Source organism: Hypanus sabinus, chromosome 16, assembly GCF_030144855.1.
Source record: "Hypanus sabinus isolate sHypSab1 chromosome 16, sHypSab1.hap1, whole genome shotgun sequence".
Taxonomy (NCBI): Eukaryota; Metazoa; Chordata; class Chondrichthyes; order Myliobatiformes; family Dasyatidae; genus Hypanus; species Hypanus sabinus.
The window spans coordinates 70,693,415-70,711,674 of NC_082721.1; the positions used below are offsets into that span (position 1 = coordinate 70,693,415).

An 18,260-nucleotide genomic window follows, 5' to 3' on the forward strand; every position below is an offset into this window, starting at 1 on the left:
GAAGAGAAGAAGGTGTCTGGGATGGCGGGGGCGAACACATGTTCAAGATGGCACCAGCAAACAACACGACCAACGGTAATGTCCTGCAGACGGTTCATGAAACTACTTCTTTTTTCAAATATGATTCTACTAGTCAGCTGCGTGCAATTGGATTTACATTTTGATGGTGTATTTTTGGGCTGATTGAGCAATCTGGTGTTTTGTTGTCTCCAAGTGAGTTCACTGAGGTTTGGAGTAAATGTGCAGCCTGGTGGTTTGCAGGCCTGGACACGAGGCATGAGCCCACGATCGACTTCATTGCTTCTCTCCGATAGAGGCACTGAGTCAGGATGAGGTTGATGAAGATGAGAGTAGAGTGCAGGAGGGGGTTCAGCGCAGTCTGTCTGCATTTGACTGGTCCTTCTTGCCCTCTTGCTAGCTGCTGTTGGAGGAAAGTGTAGGAGCCTTGGGTTTCACGTTACAAAGATTGATCAGCGAAGCTCATGGCTGTAGACACGTTTTGGGGGACTTTGGTGTTCATGTTACATGTGTTTTTGTATTCTGGTATAACTGCCTCTGTGGCTTTCAGTTGGCTAGCAGCACTAACAAAACTAAACTGAATACTCCTGGACACCCGGATTGGTATTTGATATTATACGTCTTGTTCACTCGCTTTTTGTGCAGTTTGCTCCTTTGTCACATGTTGGGTGATATTTTCTTTGACCAGGTTCCATGTGTTTGTTTTGTGTATGCTTGCAGGAAGATGAATCTCAGAGTTGTATTCTCTATATGTACTTTGATAATAGATGTACTTTGAATCTTTGAGGCAGCAAGAAGTGCAAACAGAGACCAGAGCAGGGAGGCTAGTTCTTGTGATGTGCTGAGCTGTTTCCACAACTCTCCATATTTCTTGCAGTCAGAACAGTTGCCATAACAAGCTATCGTAGGTTAACTGGCTGCTGTAAATTCTACCGTACATCGGTGAGTTGTGGAATCTGGAGGGTTTTGACAGGAACACGGGGAGAATAGTTCACTTAAAATTAGTGGAAACCAGCAGAAGCTGATGAACTGAAATCAGCTCATGAAAAAACACAGTGAATCCAAGTGGGGAAGTTAATGAAAAAGAATTCTGACAGATAGGATTAATGTACTCTTGGACAGTAAGGTATTGTTTAGAGGTAATGCTGTTTTACCAATGGGAGATCTTGTCTCAGTGACCATCAACCAACCAACTTTAAATTCCTTAGTGTTAATATTTCAGAGGATCTGTCCTGGGCCCAGCACATAAGTGCCATTACAAAGAAGGCATGGCAGCACCTCTGCTTTCTTGGACATTTGAGCAGATTTGGCATGTCATCTAAAACGTTGACAAATTTCTAAAGTTGGGAGGTGGAGCGTATACTGACTGGTTGCATCATGGCCTGGTATGGGAACACCAATGTCCTTGAATGGAAAAACCTACAAAAATTACTGGATACAGTCCAGTACATCACAGATTGACAAGGAGCACTTTCCCAGGAAAGCATATCCATCAATAAGGATGCCACTCCCACAATTTAGGCCATGCTCCCTTCTTGCTGCTGCTATCAGGAAGAGGTACAGGAGCCTCAGGACCTGCACTATCAGGTTCAGGAGCAGTTATTACCCTTCAACCATGAAGCTCTTGAACCAGAGGGGATAACTTCACTCAGCCCAACACTATACTGATTTCACAACATATGGACTCACTTTTAAGGATTCTAAAACTCATCTTCTTGATATTTATTGCTTTATTATTATTATTAATTATTATTATTATTACTTTATTTTTGTACTTGGACAGTCTGTTGTCTTTTGGACCTTGGTTGCTTGTCCATCTCTGTCATGTGCATTTTTTCACTGATATTATTGTGTTTCTTTGTATTTACTGTGAATCTCAGGGTAGCATATGGTGAATTTTGACCCCATTCACACTAAATGAAATTAGAATGTCATCCACTGGAGGAGTAGAGTTGATCAGAGAAGTGGCAGAGGGCATGTCCAGGATACTAAATTATAGTCAAAGTCGTGTTGCTTAGAATAAAGAACACAACAGCACAGTGCAGGCCTTTCCTTCCACCTTTTAACCTACCCCAAGATTAATCTACCACATAGCCCTCTAGCTTGCTTTCATCCATGTACCTATCTAAGAATCTCTTAAATGCCACTGTTGTATCTGCCTCTACCACCACCCCTAGCTGTGCATTCCATGCAGTTACCACACTCTGTATTAAAAGCCTAACTCTGATATCTCCCTTGTACTTTTCTCCAATCACCTTAAAAATATGTCCTCTTGTATTAGTGGGAAAAAGGCACTGGCTGGCCTCTTATCATCTTATACATCTCCATCAAGTCACCTTTCATCCTCCTTCACTGTGAAAAGAGAAACCTTAGGTTGCTCAACCTTTCCTCATAAAACACACTCTCTAATCTTGGCAAATCCCTTCTGCACCCTCTCTAAAGCTTCCACGTTCTTCCTACAATGAAACAACCAGAACACCTTATTCCAAATATGGTCTAACCAGGTCTTGACCTCAAGCCCCCGAAGGTCAACACACCATATGCCTTCTTAGCCACCTTATCAACTCGCCCAACGTCTTCTACCACACTCTGGATTCTGTGGGCACAGTAAGTTTCCCAGGATCTCTTGCCTACTGACTTTCCAAATGAGCCTTCCATGGGTAACTTTATTGATTGCCTTACTAAAATCCAGATACAAACATCCACTGCTCTACCTTCAATTTATTTTAATCACTTCCAAAAAAGTCAATCAGGCTCATGAGGCACTACCTGCCCCTCACAAAACCATACTGATTATCCCGAATCAGACTATGCTTCTCCAACTGTTCATAAATCCCTCTCTAGGAATCCTCTCCAATAGCTTATCCACCACCGATGTCAGACTCATTTGGTCTAATTCCAAAGATTTTCCCTCTAAGCTTTCTTGAACAAAGGAATAACATTTTCCATCCTCCAGTCTTCTGGTACAACTCTCCTGTGACCAGCGAGGTTAGAAAGATCACCACCAATATCACAGCAATCTTTTCCCTCACTTTTCGTACCTTTCACCAAATGTGTCCATGTTGACTATCAAGTTTATACTAATTCCATTTACCAGTACCTGGTCTGTAGATTTTAATGCATTGGCAATTCTGTGAGGTATTGAGGATAGTGAGGTATTCATTGAGGTATTTGTTCAATTTTGAGAGTACACTTACTCTATACCCACACCTGTGTGGCTAGGCACAGCTCAAATGCTATCTATAAATCTGCGGATAACACAACTATTGTTGGCGGAATTTCACATGGTGACGAGGTGGTGTACAGGAGTGAGACATTAATCGGTTGAATGGTGTCATAAGACTTTGCATAGTACTGTAATAATTTTATGTATTGCACTGTACTATTGCCACAAAAAAAATTCATAACGTGAGTGAGGATAAACCTAATTCATACTAATTAAGTATGGGTCTCTATTGTGGAATGAGAGTGGGAAGGAGGCAGGGAGAGGGGAATCATGGTTGGGAAAAGGGGAAGGGACAGGGGAGGAAGTGAGAAGCTCTAGAGAAACATTCTATAATGATCAATACAACCAATTATTTGGAATGAGATGACTTCCCTGGTGACTCAGAGCTGGGTGTGTCTGCACCTGTGCCACCCCTCAGCCCCAGTCATTCTTTTCTGCCACGTGTCCCACACCCCTCCAGTGGTACTCCACCCTCGCCATTCTCAACATCCTTTGCCTCCAGCAGATTTACAAACTTGCTCTCTGCTCTGCGTTGTCAAATACACTACTGTGCAAATGTCTTAGGCACCCTAGCTATATACGTGCACAGTACTGTATTCTTCTTATTGTCATTTATAGATATTTTTAAATTATGTATCACAATGTACTGTTGCCACAAAACATCAAATATCACAACATATGCCAGTGTTATTAAACCTGATTCTGATAAATACATCCACCATCATCTCAGGCAGTGCATTCCACATTCCAACAATTCCCTATATGAAAAAGCTTCTCCAGTTTTCAATGGGAAAAGGTTTCCCCCACAATTAAGTATACCACTATAAGGTCTTCCTTCAGCCTCCTACTCCCAAGAAACATAGTCTTTCCGGTTTCTCCTCATATCTGAGAAACTCCAAGCCAGTTAACATATGATGAATCACCTGTGGACTAGTATAATCACATTCTTCTTATGGTGTGCAACCAATAATTTAACTAAATACTCAAACCATGACCTAATAAATATTATCAAAACCTTCTTGTTCTTATATTCTATTTCTCAGCTAATAAGGCAAGTATCCTGTATATCTTTTGCACCTTTGTTGCCACCTTATGAATTATTTGGATTTATACACTAAGTTCGTCAACACTTCCTCAGACCTATTGTCATCCATTGTCATCCTAACTTTATTAGCCCTCCCAAAGTGTATCACCTTGCACTCGTCAGAACTAAATTCCATGTCTCATTGCTCTACCAACAGAAGTGACTGAAAAATATGATCTTGTACTGCACTACTATTCTCGCCGCTATCAGCAATGCTACTAATTTTCATCCGCAAACTTAAGGGGGTTATAAAGTAATTTAGACTACTTGAATTGTAAAATACAGGTGTAGAAATGAAAGCTAACGAACTTTCTTTGTCAATGGTAAGGCCTCAGCAATTACTATACTTTCTGGATATTACACTATAATAAGAATTACGGAGGCAGTTTACCAAGAAGTTATTAGGAAAGAAAGAAGTACAGATATGAAAATAAATGTTTTGAAAAGTTAACACTTCTTGGTTAAGAGAAGATCAGACACTTTCAAGATGTATTGAAAAAATGGACAGAGAAAATGATTTTCTCTTGCAAATGAGTTCAAAATCAGAGATGATAAACTAAATCACTGCCTAAAGATCTAAAGAAAGCTAAAAATAAACACTTTCATAGTTGCCATGATCCATTTTAATTTAAGTTCAAATTGAAGTTTATTCTTGTCACTATAAATGATACTGAAAATTGATTCAAACTTTCAGGGCTATAGAAGAAAGAATGCTAAAGAACTAAAGGAGACTCATCACAAAAACCATTGATCTCTGTGGTGCAAGCTGCACCATTTTATAAGTAATTAGTTTACTTTTGCCACAATTCTGATGGGCAATTTTTTTTTAAAAACACAATCCTGCTTACAGGAGGTACAAGATAAAACAAGACAATTAGATTTTACTCTTTTGAGTCCCCGCATTTACTTCAGATATCAAGGTAATACTACTAAACAAAGCTGAAATCCTTCAGACGGGATTTAATCATTTGCAAGTATTCTTCATTATATGATCAGATCCAACGTTATCTACTGAACATCCAGTTATTCTTACCTTAAGGTAATCACCTCTATGTTAGGCATGTCCCTTAATACAGACAGCTGTAGAATAAAAATATATGCCCAATATTAATGGCCACTGTAAACTTCTGTTGCAAATACAGTGGATTCCGGTTAACTGGGCCATTGGTTAATCGGGCAGCCACTTTTTGAGGCAAAACCTAAATCAAGAAAATAGCCAGGATTCCCTTCAATTATTTCAGACATTATGCTGCTTAATTGGGGCAGGAAACTGTTGCTAAACAGTTTCTAACTAATGTCAGTTATGCGCACTTGCATGGCTGTTAGTACACCATGCTTGGAGTGAAAAAAAACTAAATAGCATCAGTTGCTTGTGTTTGTGTTCAAAAAGCAGTGATTTTTGTCACCAATATTTGGTGAGAAACAAGCAGTAAGACAATTCAGAACTATTTGGCTCACCATAGTTTCAAGCATTCAGGCTTGGAGATGCCAGAAATGGCAGGAGTGAAAATTATACAATATCACTACTTCAACAGGTTAGAATTATGAAGAATGTGAAGGTACCGAGACTATCATCTTGAATGTTACAATGATTTGGAGGATGCAACCGTCTAAAGCTTTGTATGAAGGCAGTCTATTAATTGCACTAGGTGTCAGCACTGATTTTGTTCATTTAGATTCAATCATAAGAACACGACAGATGAATTCCTCCATCAATAACTAATACACAGTGCTATAGTATCGCAGATGTATTGGTAGTAAAAATTGTTCCTCAGTTTTATACCTTTTAACTATTTCCATGAAACTTCAGCTAACTGGGGGAGCCGCTTAATTGGGCCTAAATGTACCAGTCCCAGTGTCCCAATTAACCGGAATCTACTATATTCCACTGCTGAGCACTGCAGAATTCATTGTCAGTCAACAGTAAAATGATCTGGAAAGAAATTTCTATTTTTTTTTACAGATACATATTGTCAGATTAATCTGTTCCCTCATTTTGAGCAGCTTTATAAAGTTGTACCAAGACCGCCATGCACTTACTTACAGTGATGCTAGAAAGTTTGTGAACCTAGTAGAATTTTCCCTACTTCTGCATAAATATGATTTAAAATGTGATCAGATCTTCATGCAAGTCCCAAAACTAGATAAAGAAAACCCAATTAAATACATAAACAAAAAAACATTATACTCGTTCATTTATTTATTTCATCCAATATTGGTCATTAGGACCCAAGTGAGGATCTGATCACATTTAGGTCATATCTATACAGAAACAGAGAAAATTCTACAGGGTTTACAAACGTTTTAGCACCGTTGTACATCCTATGCCCCAGCTAATAAAGGCAAGCATCTTGTAGGCCTTCTTCACTATTTATCTACATGTGCTGCATCTACCAAGAACCTTGGACTGTCCGAGCTCCCCATTACCCACTGAGGCCCTACCATTCATGATATATGAACTACCTATATTAAACACTGTCCCCAAAAGGCATGCCCTTGTGCAATAGTATTATATTTCTTCAGCCATTGCCTGCCTAATTTACCACCTGATCAATATCATTTTGTAGACTAAAACAACCTTATTCCTTATCAACTCCACCAGTTTTCACATTGTAGAAGCAGATATTGCAAGCCAACTGGTCCATGCAGTCTATGTTTTCACTTCAGCTAATCCCACTTACCCATGTTTGGTCCACATCTCTCTAAATCTTTCCTGTCCAAGTGCCTTTTAGATGCTAATGTACCTGCCTCAACCACTTCCTCGGACAGTTCTTTTCTGATACTGACCGCTGAAAGGGATGTCCTCATATTCCTATTAAATCTCTCCCCTCTTTCTCTAAACCTATGTCCTTTAGTTCTTGATTTGCCAGTGCTGGGGACAACTGTGTATATTCGCCCTAACTATGCCCCTCATGATTTTATTCCTTTTATAGCATCAAACCTGTTTCGCAAATGCTCCAATGGAAAAATCCCAACTGCTCAAGCTTTCTCCATAATTCAGTCCCTTCAGTCCCAGCTCCACATGAAGATGTCCACTTTGGTCTTTGAAAGACTCTACTCTCTCTCAAGTTATTTCCCTTACTAATCAAGACTGTTTCATGTCATTTCCAGCACACAAGTGTAAATGAGAAGGAAAAAATTATTATTCCCGATCCGATGGAGCACAAAAAAAACAGGAAGAATGCAATAAATAAATACACAAGATAGCTTATATAACTAAATTGATTTTATGCCCATAAAGTGACACTTGGTAGAGCAGTGTCAATACACAAGGTGAATTGGACAGGAAATTATAAAGTAGTAGTGGTGGGAGGGGGGTGTAGAAGGATAGGTTAGTGGGTAGAGGTGTTGATCAACCTTACTGCTTGAGGAAAGTAATTGTTTTTCAGTCTGGTGGTCCTGCCGTGGATGCTACATAGCCTCCTCCCTGATGGAGTGAGATAAACAGTCCATGAGCAGGGTGAGTAGGACCCTTCATGATGTTATTGGCCCTCTTCCAGCAGTTTTCTGTACACATGTCCTCGATGTTTGGTTAGCTGGTGCCAGTAATACATTGGGCAGTTTTGACTACCCGTTGAAGAGCCTTTCTATCGCCATAGTGCTGGTTCCATACAATGCACTTATAAAACCTCTTGATTTTTCTCACATCCATATTGCTCTGATAAATACATAAAGAGCAAAAGGATAACTAGAGAGCATGTAGGACCACTCAAGAATAAAGGAGGGAATGTGCTTGGAGACAGAGGATGTGGGTGAGGTCTTAAATTATTACCTTGCACCAGTATTACTAAGGAGAAGGACGTGGAGGATCAGTGTGAAGTTTTCTGGTACGATAGGGCATTGTGAGAATAAAAAGGGAGTAGTGTTGAGAATATTAAGGTAGATAAGCCACAGGGGTTGATAAGATATACCCCAGGTTATTAAGTCAAGAGTTGAGATTGCTGGGGGCCTTGACATCTTCGTGTTACTTCTAGCCACTGGCAAGATCCTGGAGAACTGGCAAGCAGCTAATATTGTTCCATCATTCAAGAAAGGAAATAAGGATAATCTTAGAAGCTATAGACCAGTAAATCTCACATCAGTGGTAGAGAAGCTGTTGGAGAGGATTCTTAAGGATAGGATTGATGAAAATTTTGAAAACCATTATCTCATTAAGGACTGTTAGAATGACTTTGTATGGGACAAGTCATGTCTGACCAACAGGATTGAGTTTTTTTTTGAGAAGATGACAAAAGTGACTGATAAAGGTCGAAATATGGAATGTTGTCCAGATGGATTTTATTAAGATGTTTGATAAGGTCCCGCATGGTAGGCTCATCCAGAAGATTAAGATGCACAAGATCTACAGTGAAACGGGTGATATATAAAATCATGAGCAGCATAGATCTGGTGAATGTGCACAGGGAGGTAGAGATATTGAAGCTTGTGAATTAGTACCAATGATGATGTTGAATGTCAGTACATGGAATGAGCTTCTAGAGAAAAGGGTTGAGAGAGATACACTAACAACACTTAAAAGACAGAATACAAAAGGTTTATAGGGATGGGGCCAAATGAGACTGGCTTAGATAGGCACCTTCCATCCACCTATGCTAGTACCTTCCATCCAAACTTCTCATGCATTTCTTGAGCATGTGAACACACTACTTCACATTATTTTTCCCTGTAGTCTCACCATTTTATCACTCCTTCACCCCAGCTTCACCCACACCTTCCATCCTAACAACGCCACTCTCTTAAAATATCCCTCAACAGCAACACTCAGTATTTTCATCACGCTGACATATTCAGCACTGGTTGCAGCACATTTTTGAATGAAAGATTATTCCTCAACCTAATTCCTACAATATGTTAGAGGTACATTTATTAATTAAATTAAAGAGCTGTTTTGCATTACTACAAGATTTCAAAGGTGTGCTTTAGTAGTATCTGAATTTAAAGAGCAAGTTGGAGTCAGAGTTCATTTTCCTGCTCTGTTTCAACTTCCTTTGAAGGAAGTTGACATATACCCCTCCACAAGGTCAATGATCTTGTAAGACAGATATGCATTTCACATATAATACCAAGCACATGGCAGAGAACGGAACATGGAAAATAGCATAGAATGGCATACTTACATCTTTCAGATTACTTCCCCTGGAACAAGAAAAAGGAAGATGATTAATTGTAAAATGAATTTTGTAGACACTTTCTGTACATTAACTGTAACAACGATCCTGTTAAATTACATCTCCACTAAAATTCAATAGCACCAAATTATCAATAACTCCACCATGGATGGTCCCTGGGTCAGGCATGGGGCTAGCAGCCACATCCCGTAAAAGTCTAGTGCTACAGAAATGCCAACAGAAGCTCCAAAGACCTCATCCCTGGGAGAAAAAGGATACACTAAGATGGGCTACACCTGGAGATAATATGAAAGATTGACCCAGGACAGAAAACTCATTATTGGAATCTTTTCTGGGGAAGGTGAAACCTGTACAAAAAGGACAGGTCACATCTGAAACCGAGGGAACCAATATCCTTGCAGGCAGGTTTGCCAGACTGTTTGGGAGGGTTTAAAATAATTTGGCAGGCTGATGGGAATCACAGTGATAGGGCTGAGGATGGTGCAGTTGGTATACAACTAGATGCAGTGTGAAGTGAAACTGCCCGAAAGGACAAGCAGATCATAGGGCAACTTTGCAATATAAGTTGCAATGTAACATAGGGACAAAATCAAAAAGGGTGACAAATACAAGACTGAAGATGTTGGACTTGAATGCACGGAGTACACGGAAAAGGTAGATGATCCCGTAGTGCAATTAGAGATGGGCAGGTATGACGTCGTGAGCATCACTGAGTCAGGCTGAAGGATCATAGCTGGGAGCTTAACAAAACAGGATATCACATTTTATTGAAAGGACAGGCAAGTAGGCAGAGAGAGTGGGGTGGTTATGTTGGTAAAGATTGACATAGGATTGAAACATATAGATCCTTGTGGGTGGAGTTAAGAAACTACAAGGGAAAATATGACCCTGATATACAGGCCTCTAAACAGCAGGAAGTGCACTGCAAATTACAAAGGGAGATAGAAAACACATGTCAAAAGGGCAATGTTACAACAGTCATGGTGGATTTCAATATGCAAGTAGACTGGGAAAATCAGTTTGGTGTTGGATACCTACAAGATGACTTTTTAGAGCAGTTTGTGGTTGAGCCCACTAGAAGGGCTATTCTGGATTGGGTGTTGTGTAATGAATCAGATTTGATTAGGGAGCAAAAGGTAAAGGAGCCCTTAACAGGCAGTGATCACAATATGATAGACTTCAACCTGAAATCTGAGAGGGAGAAGGTAAAGTCAGATGTATCAGCATTACAGTGGAGTAAAGGGAATTACAGAGGCATAAAAGAGGAGCTAGCCAAGGTTGATCAGAAGGGGGCACTTGAAGGGACGACAGCAGAACAACAATGGCTGAAGCTTCTGGAAGAAATTCAGAAAGGGTTGGATAGATACATTCCAAAGAAGAAGTAGTGTTCTAAAGGCAGAATGATGCACCCCTAATCTTGATGTACAGCTGACAAGGGAAGTCAAAAACAATGCAGAAAATCAGAGGGCATATAACAGAGCAAAAATTAGTGGGAAGTTAGAGGATTGGGTAACTTTTAAAAACCAGCATAAGGCAACTAAAAAAGCCATGGGGTGGGGAGGGAAGATGAAATACGAAGGTAAGCTTGCCAAAGAGACTACCAAAAAGTTTTCCAGATATATAAAGTGTAAAAGACAGGCAAAAGTTGATACTAGACTGCTGGAAAATGTCACTGGACAAGTAGTAATGGGGAACAAGAAAATGGAAGACATACTAAATAAGTATGTTGCATCCATCTCCACTGTGGAAGATACTAGTAGTATGCAAGTGTGTCAGGGGTCAGAAGTGAGTGCAATTGCTATTATTAGGCAGAAGGTGCGTGGGAAACCGAAAGATTTTAAGATAAGTCACCTTGACCAGATGGTGTACACCCCAGGATCCTGAAAGAAGTGGCGAAAGAGATTGTAGAGGCTTTAGTGATGATCTTTCAAGAAACACTAAATTCTGGCATGATTACCAAGAACTGGAAAACTGCAAATGTCACCCCACTCTTCAAGAAGGCAGGAAGGCAGAAAAGGAAATTATAGGGCATTTAGCCTGGCCTCAGTGGTTCGAAAGTTCTCAAAGTCAATTGTTAAGGATGAGGTCTCAGGGTACTTAGAAGCACATGATAGAATAAGCCAAAGTCAGCATGGTTTCCTTAAAGAAAGATCTTGCCTGACAAATTAGTTTGAATTCTTTGAGGAAATAATAAGACAAAGAAGAATCAGGGGATGTTGTGCACATACAAGATCATCAGGCCGCATTTTCATAAAGCCTTCGACAAGGTGCTGCAATTAAAGCTGCTTTACAAAATAACAGCCCACATTATTACAGGAAAGATACTAGCATGGATAGAGACAGGAAGCTGATTAGCAAGAGGCAAAGTTTGGGAAAGAAGGGAGCTTTTTCTGGTTGGCTGCAGGTAAGTAGTGGTGTTCCACAGGGGTCTGTGTTGGGTAGCTTCTTTTTACATTATATGTCAAGGATCTGGATGACAGAATTGATGGCTTTATTGCAAAGTTTGCAGACGATACCAAGATAGGTGGAGGTGCAGGTAGTGTTAAGGAAGCATGGAGGCGAAGAAGGATTTAGACAAATTAGGACGGGGTTCCTAACCTGGGTCCATGGGCCCCTTGGTCAATGGTAAGGCTCCTTGGCAAAAGAAAATGTAGACAGCTTTTTGATTAGTCAGGGTGTGAAAGATAATGGGGAGAAGGCAGGAGAATGGGGTTAATAGGGAAAATGGATCAGCCATGATGAAATGGCAGAGCAGACTTGATGAGTCGAATGACCTAATTCTGCTTCTATCTCTTCTACTCTTATGGACTCCGTTGGCGACCTATGCCCCAGTAGGGGTAATGGGCTTTAGTAAGAAAGATCAGCAGTTTTCGAATAGACCCTCATGGGATTCAAAGAAACAGATTAAATTCTCTTCTATATAACACAAGTTTAAGGTTGAATTTCTGAATTTCTGCATGTCAACAACAGTTAATATTTTAAAATTAATATATTCTTCAGTATATCCATACTAAAGAAATATGCAAGGAATTGAGACTTATCACAAGTTACTTTGAGGCTTTTCCAAATTACATTTAAGCAAAATACTGCAAATGCTATACATCTGAAATAAAGGTAGAAAACCTTGGAAATACTCAGCAGATCAAACCCTGTGCAGTGAAACATCAACTTAATCTTTCAGACTAATGACATTTCATCAGAAATGGGGAAAGTATCCAAGAGCTGCAGAGGTTGGGGAGGTGGAATACACATGGGCAGGCAGGACATTGTGTATGTACATGGCTGGAACAGGAATGCAGTAGGTAGGTGGGTGGTGGGTGGGAGGGAGCTAGACTGCCAAGACAGCGAGGGCCGCACATATCAGTGCAGGGGACAGAAGAGAGAAATAGTTTGGCATGCCAAGGCCTTTAAAAAAAAACTTCACTCAATGTCAAAGAGCTGATTATCGACGTCAAGCGCAAGAAATCATTGGTCAATGAGCCAGCCTTCATGAGGGGAACAGCGGTGAAGAGGGTCATTGGCTTTAAATTCCTTGCTATCATCAGAGGATCTCTCCTGGGACCAGTAATGCAAGTGCATCACAAAGACACAACAGCATCTCTTATTTTCTTACAAGTTTGCGCTGATTTTGTATGTCACTGAAAACTTTGACAAACTTCTATAGATGTACAGTAGAGATTATCTTAATTGATTGTATCAAAGCCTGGTATGGAAAGACCAACGCCCAGGAACAGAATTAGGCTACAGAAAGTAGTTAGCACAGTCCAGTCCATCACAGGCAAAGCCCTCTGCCACAGAATAGATTGAGCACTGCCCCAAGAAAGCAGTTTACAATGAAGATTCCCACCATCAAGGCCATGCGCTCTTCTCACTACTACCATCAGCCAAGAGATACAGAAGCCTTAGACTCCACATCAGCAAGTTAAGAAACAGTTATTACCTTACAACCATCGGGTTACTGAACTAGCATGGATAAAGTTAATCACCACTACTCTGAACTGATTCTATGAGCTACAAGCTCACTTCCAAGGACTGTTAACAACTCATGTTCTCAGTATTATTTTTATTTGCATAGTTTGTCTTCTTTTGTAGGTTGGTTGGTTGGTTGGTTGTCATTCTTTGTTTATGTAGTTTTCCATGAATTCTATTCTATTTTTCCCTGTAAATGCCTGCAGGAAAATGAATCCCAAGTTAGTATATATGGTAGTGTATATGTCCTCCGATTATAAATTTACTTTGAACTTTGAAGTTACTTGTATTCCTCAGAGTCCACTCTTTACCACTTTCAAGTTTACACTGCTCCTGATTTGGTAGCTGTATCTACAGATACAAAGCTCCAGGCTTGGAATTCATTTGTGAACCTTTCTACTTCTCTCTCCATCCTTAAGCCATTCCTTAGCAAGTACCCTGATTTCTTTAAGTAACTTGGTGTCAGAATGCTAATTTGAAATACACAAATTAAGTGCCTTAAAACATTACTGCAATGTTAAAGGTACAAAGCAAATATAAAATGTTATTAAAAATCAAAGAATGTAGATGCTGGTAATCTACAATGAAACAGAAAAGGTTGGAAATACCAAGCACCAGCAACACAGGCAAATGGATTAGCATAGACAGGCATAGTGGATAAGATGGGCTGAAAGGCCTTTTTCCTCTGCTGCACAACTCTATGACTCGATGGTCTGAAGAGTGGTTTATAGACAAAAAGCAGAGCACAAATAAAAAGGTCATTTTGGCTTGAGAGGGTATGACCAGTCGGGTGCAACAGGGCTCAATGCCAGGATGCCAGCTGCTCACAATCTATATCACTGATCTGAATGAGGACAACAAAAAGCAAGGAGGGACTGTGAATTGTAAGTGGATGCAGGTAGGCGTTAAGAGAATATTGGCAGGGTAAGTGAATGGGAGAGGACATGGCAAACAGAATAGAATGTGAAGAAATGTAATTATCCAGTTTACCAAAGAAAAATTACAGGAAATCCTGATGAGGTAGGTAGGTAGGCTGAAGACTGGCAGATGGCTTTGAAGGCAGATAAGTGCAAGTGTTGCCTTTTCTAAGTCAAACCAGGATAAGACTTGCACAGTGTATAGAAAGGCCCTGGGAAGTGTTGTGGAGTGCAAGTACATAGTTTCATGAAACTGGTGTTACAGATTGACAGGGTGATGAAGAGGGCATCTGGCACACTGGTCTGATAGAGATATACAGTATAAGATCATGGGAGACATAGCACACAGTCATTTTCCAGGGAGGGCGTGAGAATAACATTAGTGGTAGCTTCATCATGTGTAGGATCATGCGTATTTGGAACGAGCTGCCAGATACAGGGTCTCTTACAAATTTTTATAGATGTTCAGTGGAGAAAGCGTTCTGACTAGATGTATCACTACCTGGTATGGTGGCCCCAATGCAGATGATCATAAGAAACTAAAGAGGGTTGTTGTTTCATCACAGCTCCATCATGGCGCAACAATTCTCTCTTCAAGAGGCAGTGCATCATGAAGGTGGCTGCCATTATAAAAGAACCTCAACAAACTGACATGCCTTTTTGCACTACTACCACCAGGGAGGTGGTAAAGGAGCCTCAAGTTTCATACTCACTGTTTTAACATCAGCTTCTTCCCCTCCACCATTATATTTCTGAACATAACATTACCTCATTATTCATCTTTCAAACTATTTATCTTATAATAATTATAATTACTATAATAATTTTTATGTCTTACACTGTACTGGTGCCATAACACTTTGAATTTCATGACATATGTAAAACAAACCAGATTTGTTTTCAGTAAAACAAACCAGATTCTGATTTTATACACTTCTATCACATCACCCCTCATTCAAGTCAAATCACTTTTATTGTCATTTCAACCATAACTGCTGGTACAGTACATAGTAAAAGTGAGACAATGTTTTAAAGGACCATGGTGTTACATGACACATTACAAAAACTAGACTGAACTACGTAAAAAAACAGCACAGAGAAAAGAAAAGCACACAACTACACTAGACTACAGACCTACCCAGGACTGCATAAAGTGCACAAAATAGTTCAGGCATTACAATAAATAATGAACAGGACAATAGGGCAAGGTGTCAGGCCTGGCTCTGGGTATTGAGGAGTCTGATAGCTTGGGGGAAGAAATTGTTACCTAGTCTGGTCGTGAGAGCCCGAATGCTTCGTTGTCTTTTCCCAGATGGCAGGAGGGAGGAGATTGTATGAGGGGTGCATGGGGTCCTTCATGATGCTGTTTGCTTTGTGGATGCATCCATTAATAACATCCCAACCTGCTCGACCTCTCTCCTTAACTTAGTCTCTCAAATCCCAACAACATCCTCATGAATCTCATCTGCCCTCTTTTCAGCATCACAGCACCTATCCTTTAGCACAGTAACCAAAAGTTATTCCAAATGAGACTTTATATTCAAATTTATTAAGACATATATAACTGCAACATAACATCCCGACTTCAATACTATCCCGACTTCTGACTGATTAGGGCCAGCATGCAAAATCCTTTTCTAGCAACCCATCCATTTCAGACACTGCTTTCAGAAGATCATGTAATTGTATCCCTAGGTCCTTCTACAACACTCTCTACAGTTCACTGTGGAAGTCCTACCCTCATTTGTCCTCCCAAAATGCAATACCCCAGACCTAAATTAAACTCCATTTGCTACTCCTTGGCACTCTTACCCAGAATTCCTGACAAACATCTTCACAGTCGAGGATATCACCAACTTTAATGTTACCAGTCATGCCTTGTACAAATCATCCAAATCCTTGACATAGATAACAAATAGCAATGGTTTAGGCACCAACCCCGGGGGAGCATCACTAGTCACACATGGGCCTTCAGTCTGAAAATCAACCTACCATCACCTTCTGTTTCCTACCATCAAACTGATATATTCAACAAGAGACAAGAAACTACAGATGCTGAAACCTAGAGCAACATACAAAGGACTGGAGAAATTCCGGTCAGACAACATCGATGCAAATTATTGGATAATCAACATTTCAGTACAAAAACCTTCATCTAATGAAGGGCGCATACATTTATCACACACTTATCATATTTTTTTTCTCTTTCCCTGGTCAAAGCTTTGTCATCCGATTATCTCATTGGTTAGATTTGCCTGATGCGAGATTCTCAAAACAGACACTCTATTTTGCTCCATCATGGGAGAAGGTTATAAAGCAGCAGGGGGAAAATTTTAAGGATGGGAATGTCACTGCCTCCTGTGAATCCCTGGCCCATCACAACTGAAAATGGAAAAGGTATTGGGAACCTCAAGGCCTCTCACGGGGAGCCCCATAGCCCTACTGATGGAATGTGCCTCCTCCTGCTCCAACGGAAGGTACACAGGGCTCACAGCCACCTGAGCGGCAGCAGCTCGTTCCCCACCACCGGAACAGAGGGCCACCGGTGGGTGAGATTCACCTCTATTAGGGGGTTACCCACAACCTTCTCTGTGATCTGTTCCCGCCTCAGCAGCGGCCTGAAGTGGCACTCACCAACAGTTTAGCTTTCTAACAGTGTCCAGGTCCGAGGCCTTCGCCCGCGACAGAACCAGATTCCTGCTCAGAGACATGGCGGCAGGAACCCCCGGGACCGGACCGGCTGTGGCCATGGCAACGGCAACGAGTGCTCCGGGGAACCTTCAGTGCGGACCGGCTGTGGCCATGGCAACGACAGCGAGTGCTCCGGGGAAAGTAATCAGCGCGGACAAGCTACAACCGCGAAACAGGCAGCGAATGCTCCGGGGAAGTTACTCAGCGCGGACCAGCTGTTGCCATGGAAACAGCCACGTTTGTAAACTAGTTCGGACAAGTTTCTGGAGGACTTCAGCAGCATCTATGGGAAAAATAGCAGTCGACGTTTCAGACCGAGAATCTTCGGCAGGACATTTTGTCGTGTTTGTAAACTTACAGATTTCTTCTCATTTAAGCTTCTCCAACTTAGTCATCCTCACAGGAACATGCTGGTCCCGAATCCAGACCAACTTTAAGGACTCCCACACATTTGGACGGGGATTTACCCTCAGAGTTGTGCGGTTAGGCAGCACAGAAGCAGGCCATTCGGCCCAACTCGTCCATGCTGACCAAGCTGCTCTCATTTACTTGTGCTTGGCCTGTATCTCTTCTATCCACGTATCTTTTTTAACCCACCGCCTTCTCTGGCAGCAGATCCCACGTATGTGGAAAATCTTGCCCCGCAGGTTCCCCTTAAATCTCTCCCCTCTCTCCTTAACTCCATGCCTCATAGTTTCAGACACGTCTACTCTAGGGAAAATACTGTGATAATCCAGCTTGGTTATGATTTTATAAACCTCTTAGCCCCAATCCTATCCAGTCTCTTCTAAAATCTCAAGCCCTCCTGTCATCATGGAACATAGAACATAAAACATTACAGCAAGACACAAACCTATCGGCCCATAATTTTGTGCTGACCTTCAAATCTACTCTAAGATCCATTCTGCACATTTCTCAATTTTTCTATCATCCATGCATCTATCTAAAAGTTTTTAAAATGCCTCTAATGTATCTGCTTCCACCACCACTCCTGGCTAGATGTTCCAGACACCCACCATTCTCTGTATAAAGAATTTACCTCTGACTTTCTCCTTATTCTTTCCTCTAATCACTTTAAAATTATGTCCCCTTGCCTGAGCTATTTCTGCCTTGGGAAAAAAGTCTCTATCTACTCAATCCATGCCTCTTCTTGTATATCTCTATTGTTACGTACCCGTGGGTATCTTGTACTTGTCAAGTGACAGTGGTGTTGAAGATATGCTGGA

The 18,260-nt window shown here is 40.9% G+C and overlaps 1 protein-coding gene across 5 annotated transcripts in view; it reads right to left on the reverse strand.

Moving 5' to 3' along the window:
* cfap410 (cilia and flagella associated protein 410) overlaps positions 1–17,227 on the reverse strand; it is a 44,448-nt gene extending 27,221 nt beyond the window's left edge. For 3 of the 5 annotated variants that reach the window (XM_059992074.1, XM_059992073.1, XM_059992072.1), the window contains exons 1-3: positions 16,978–17,227; positions 9,446–9,464; positions 5,362–5,408 (exon numbers count right to left, since the gene is read on the reverse strand). In XM_059992074.1, the coding sequence (XP_059848057.1) occupies positions 5,362–5,408; positions 9,446–9,464; positions 16,978–17,093 (182 nt within the window). In that variant the 5' untranslated portion in view covers positions 17,094–17,227. Of the gene's footprint in view, positions 1–5,361; positions 5,409–9,445; positions 9,465–13,397; positions 13,627–16,977 lie in introns of all 5 variants that reach the window. The other 2 variants (XM_059992075.1, XM_059992070.1) reach the window with 2 other exon arrangements.
* Positions 17,228–18,260: the final 1,033 nt, after the last annotated feature.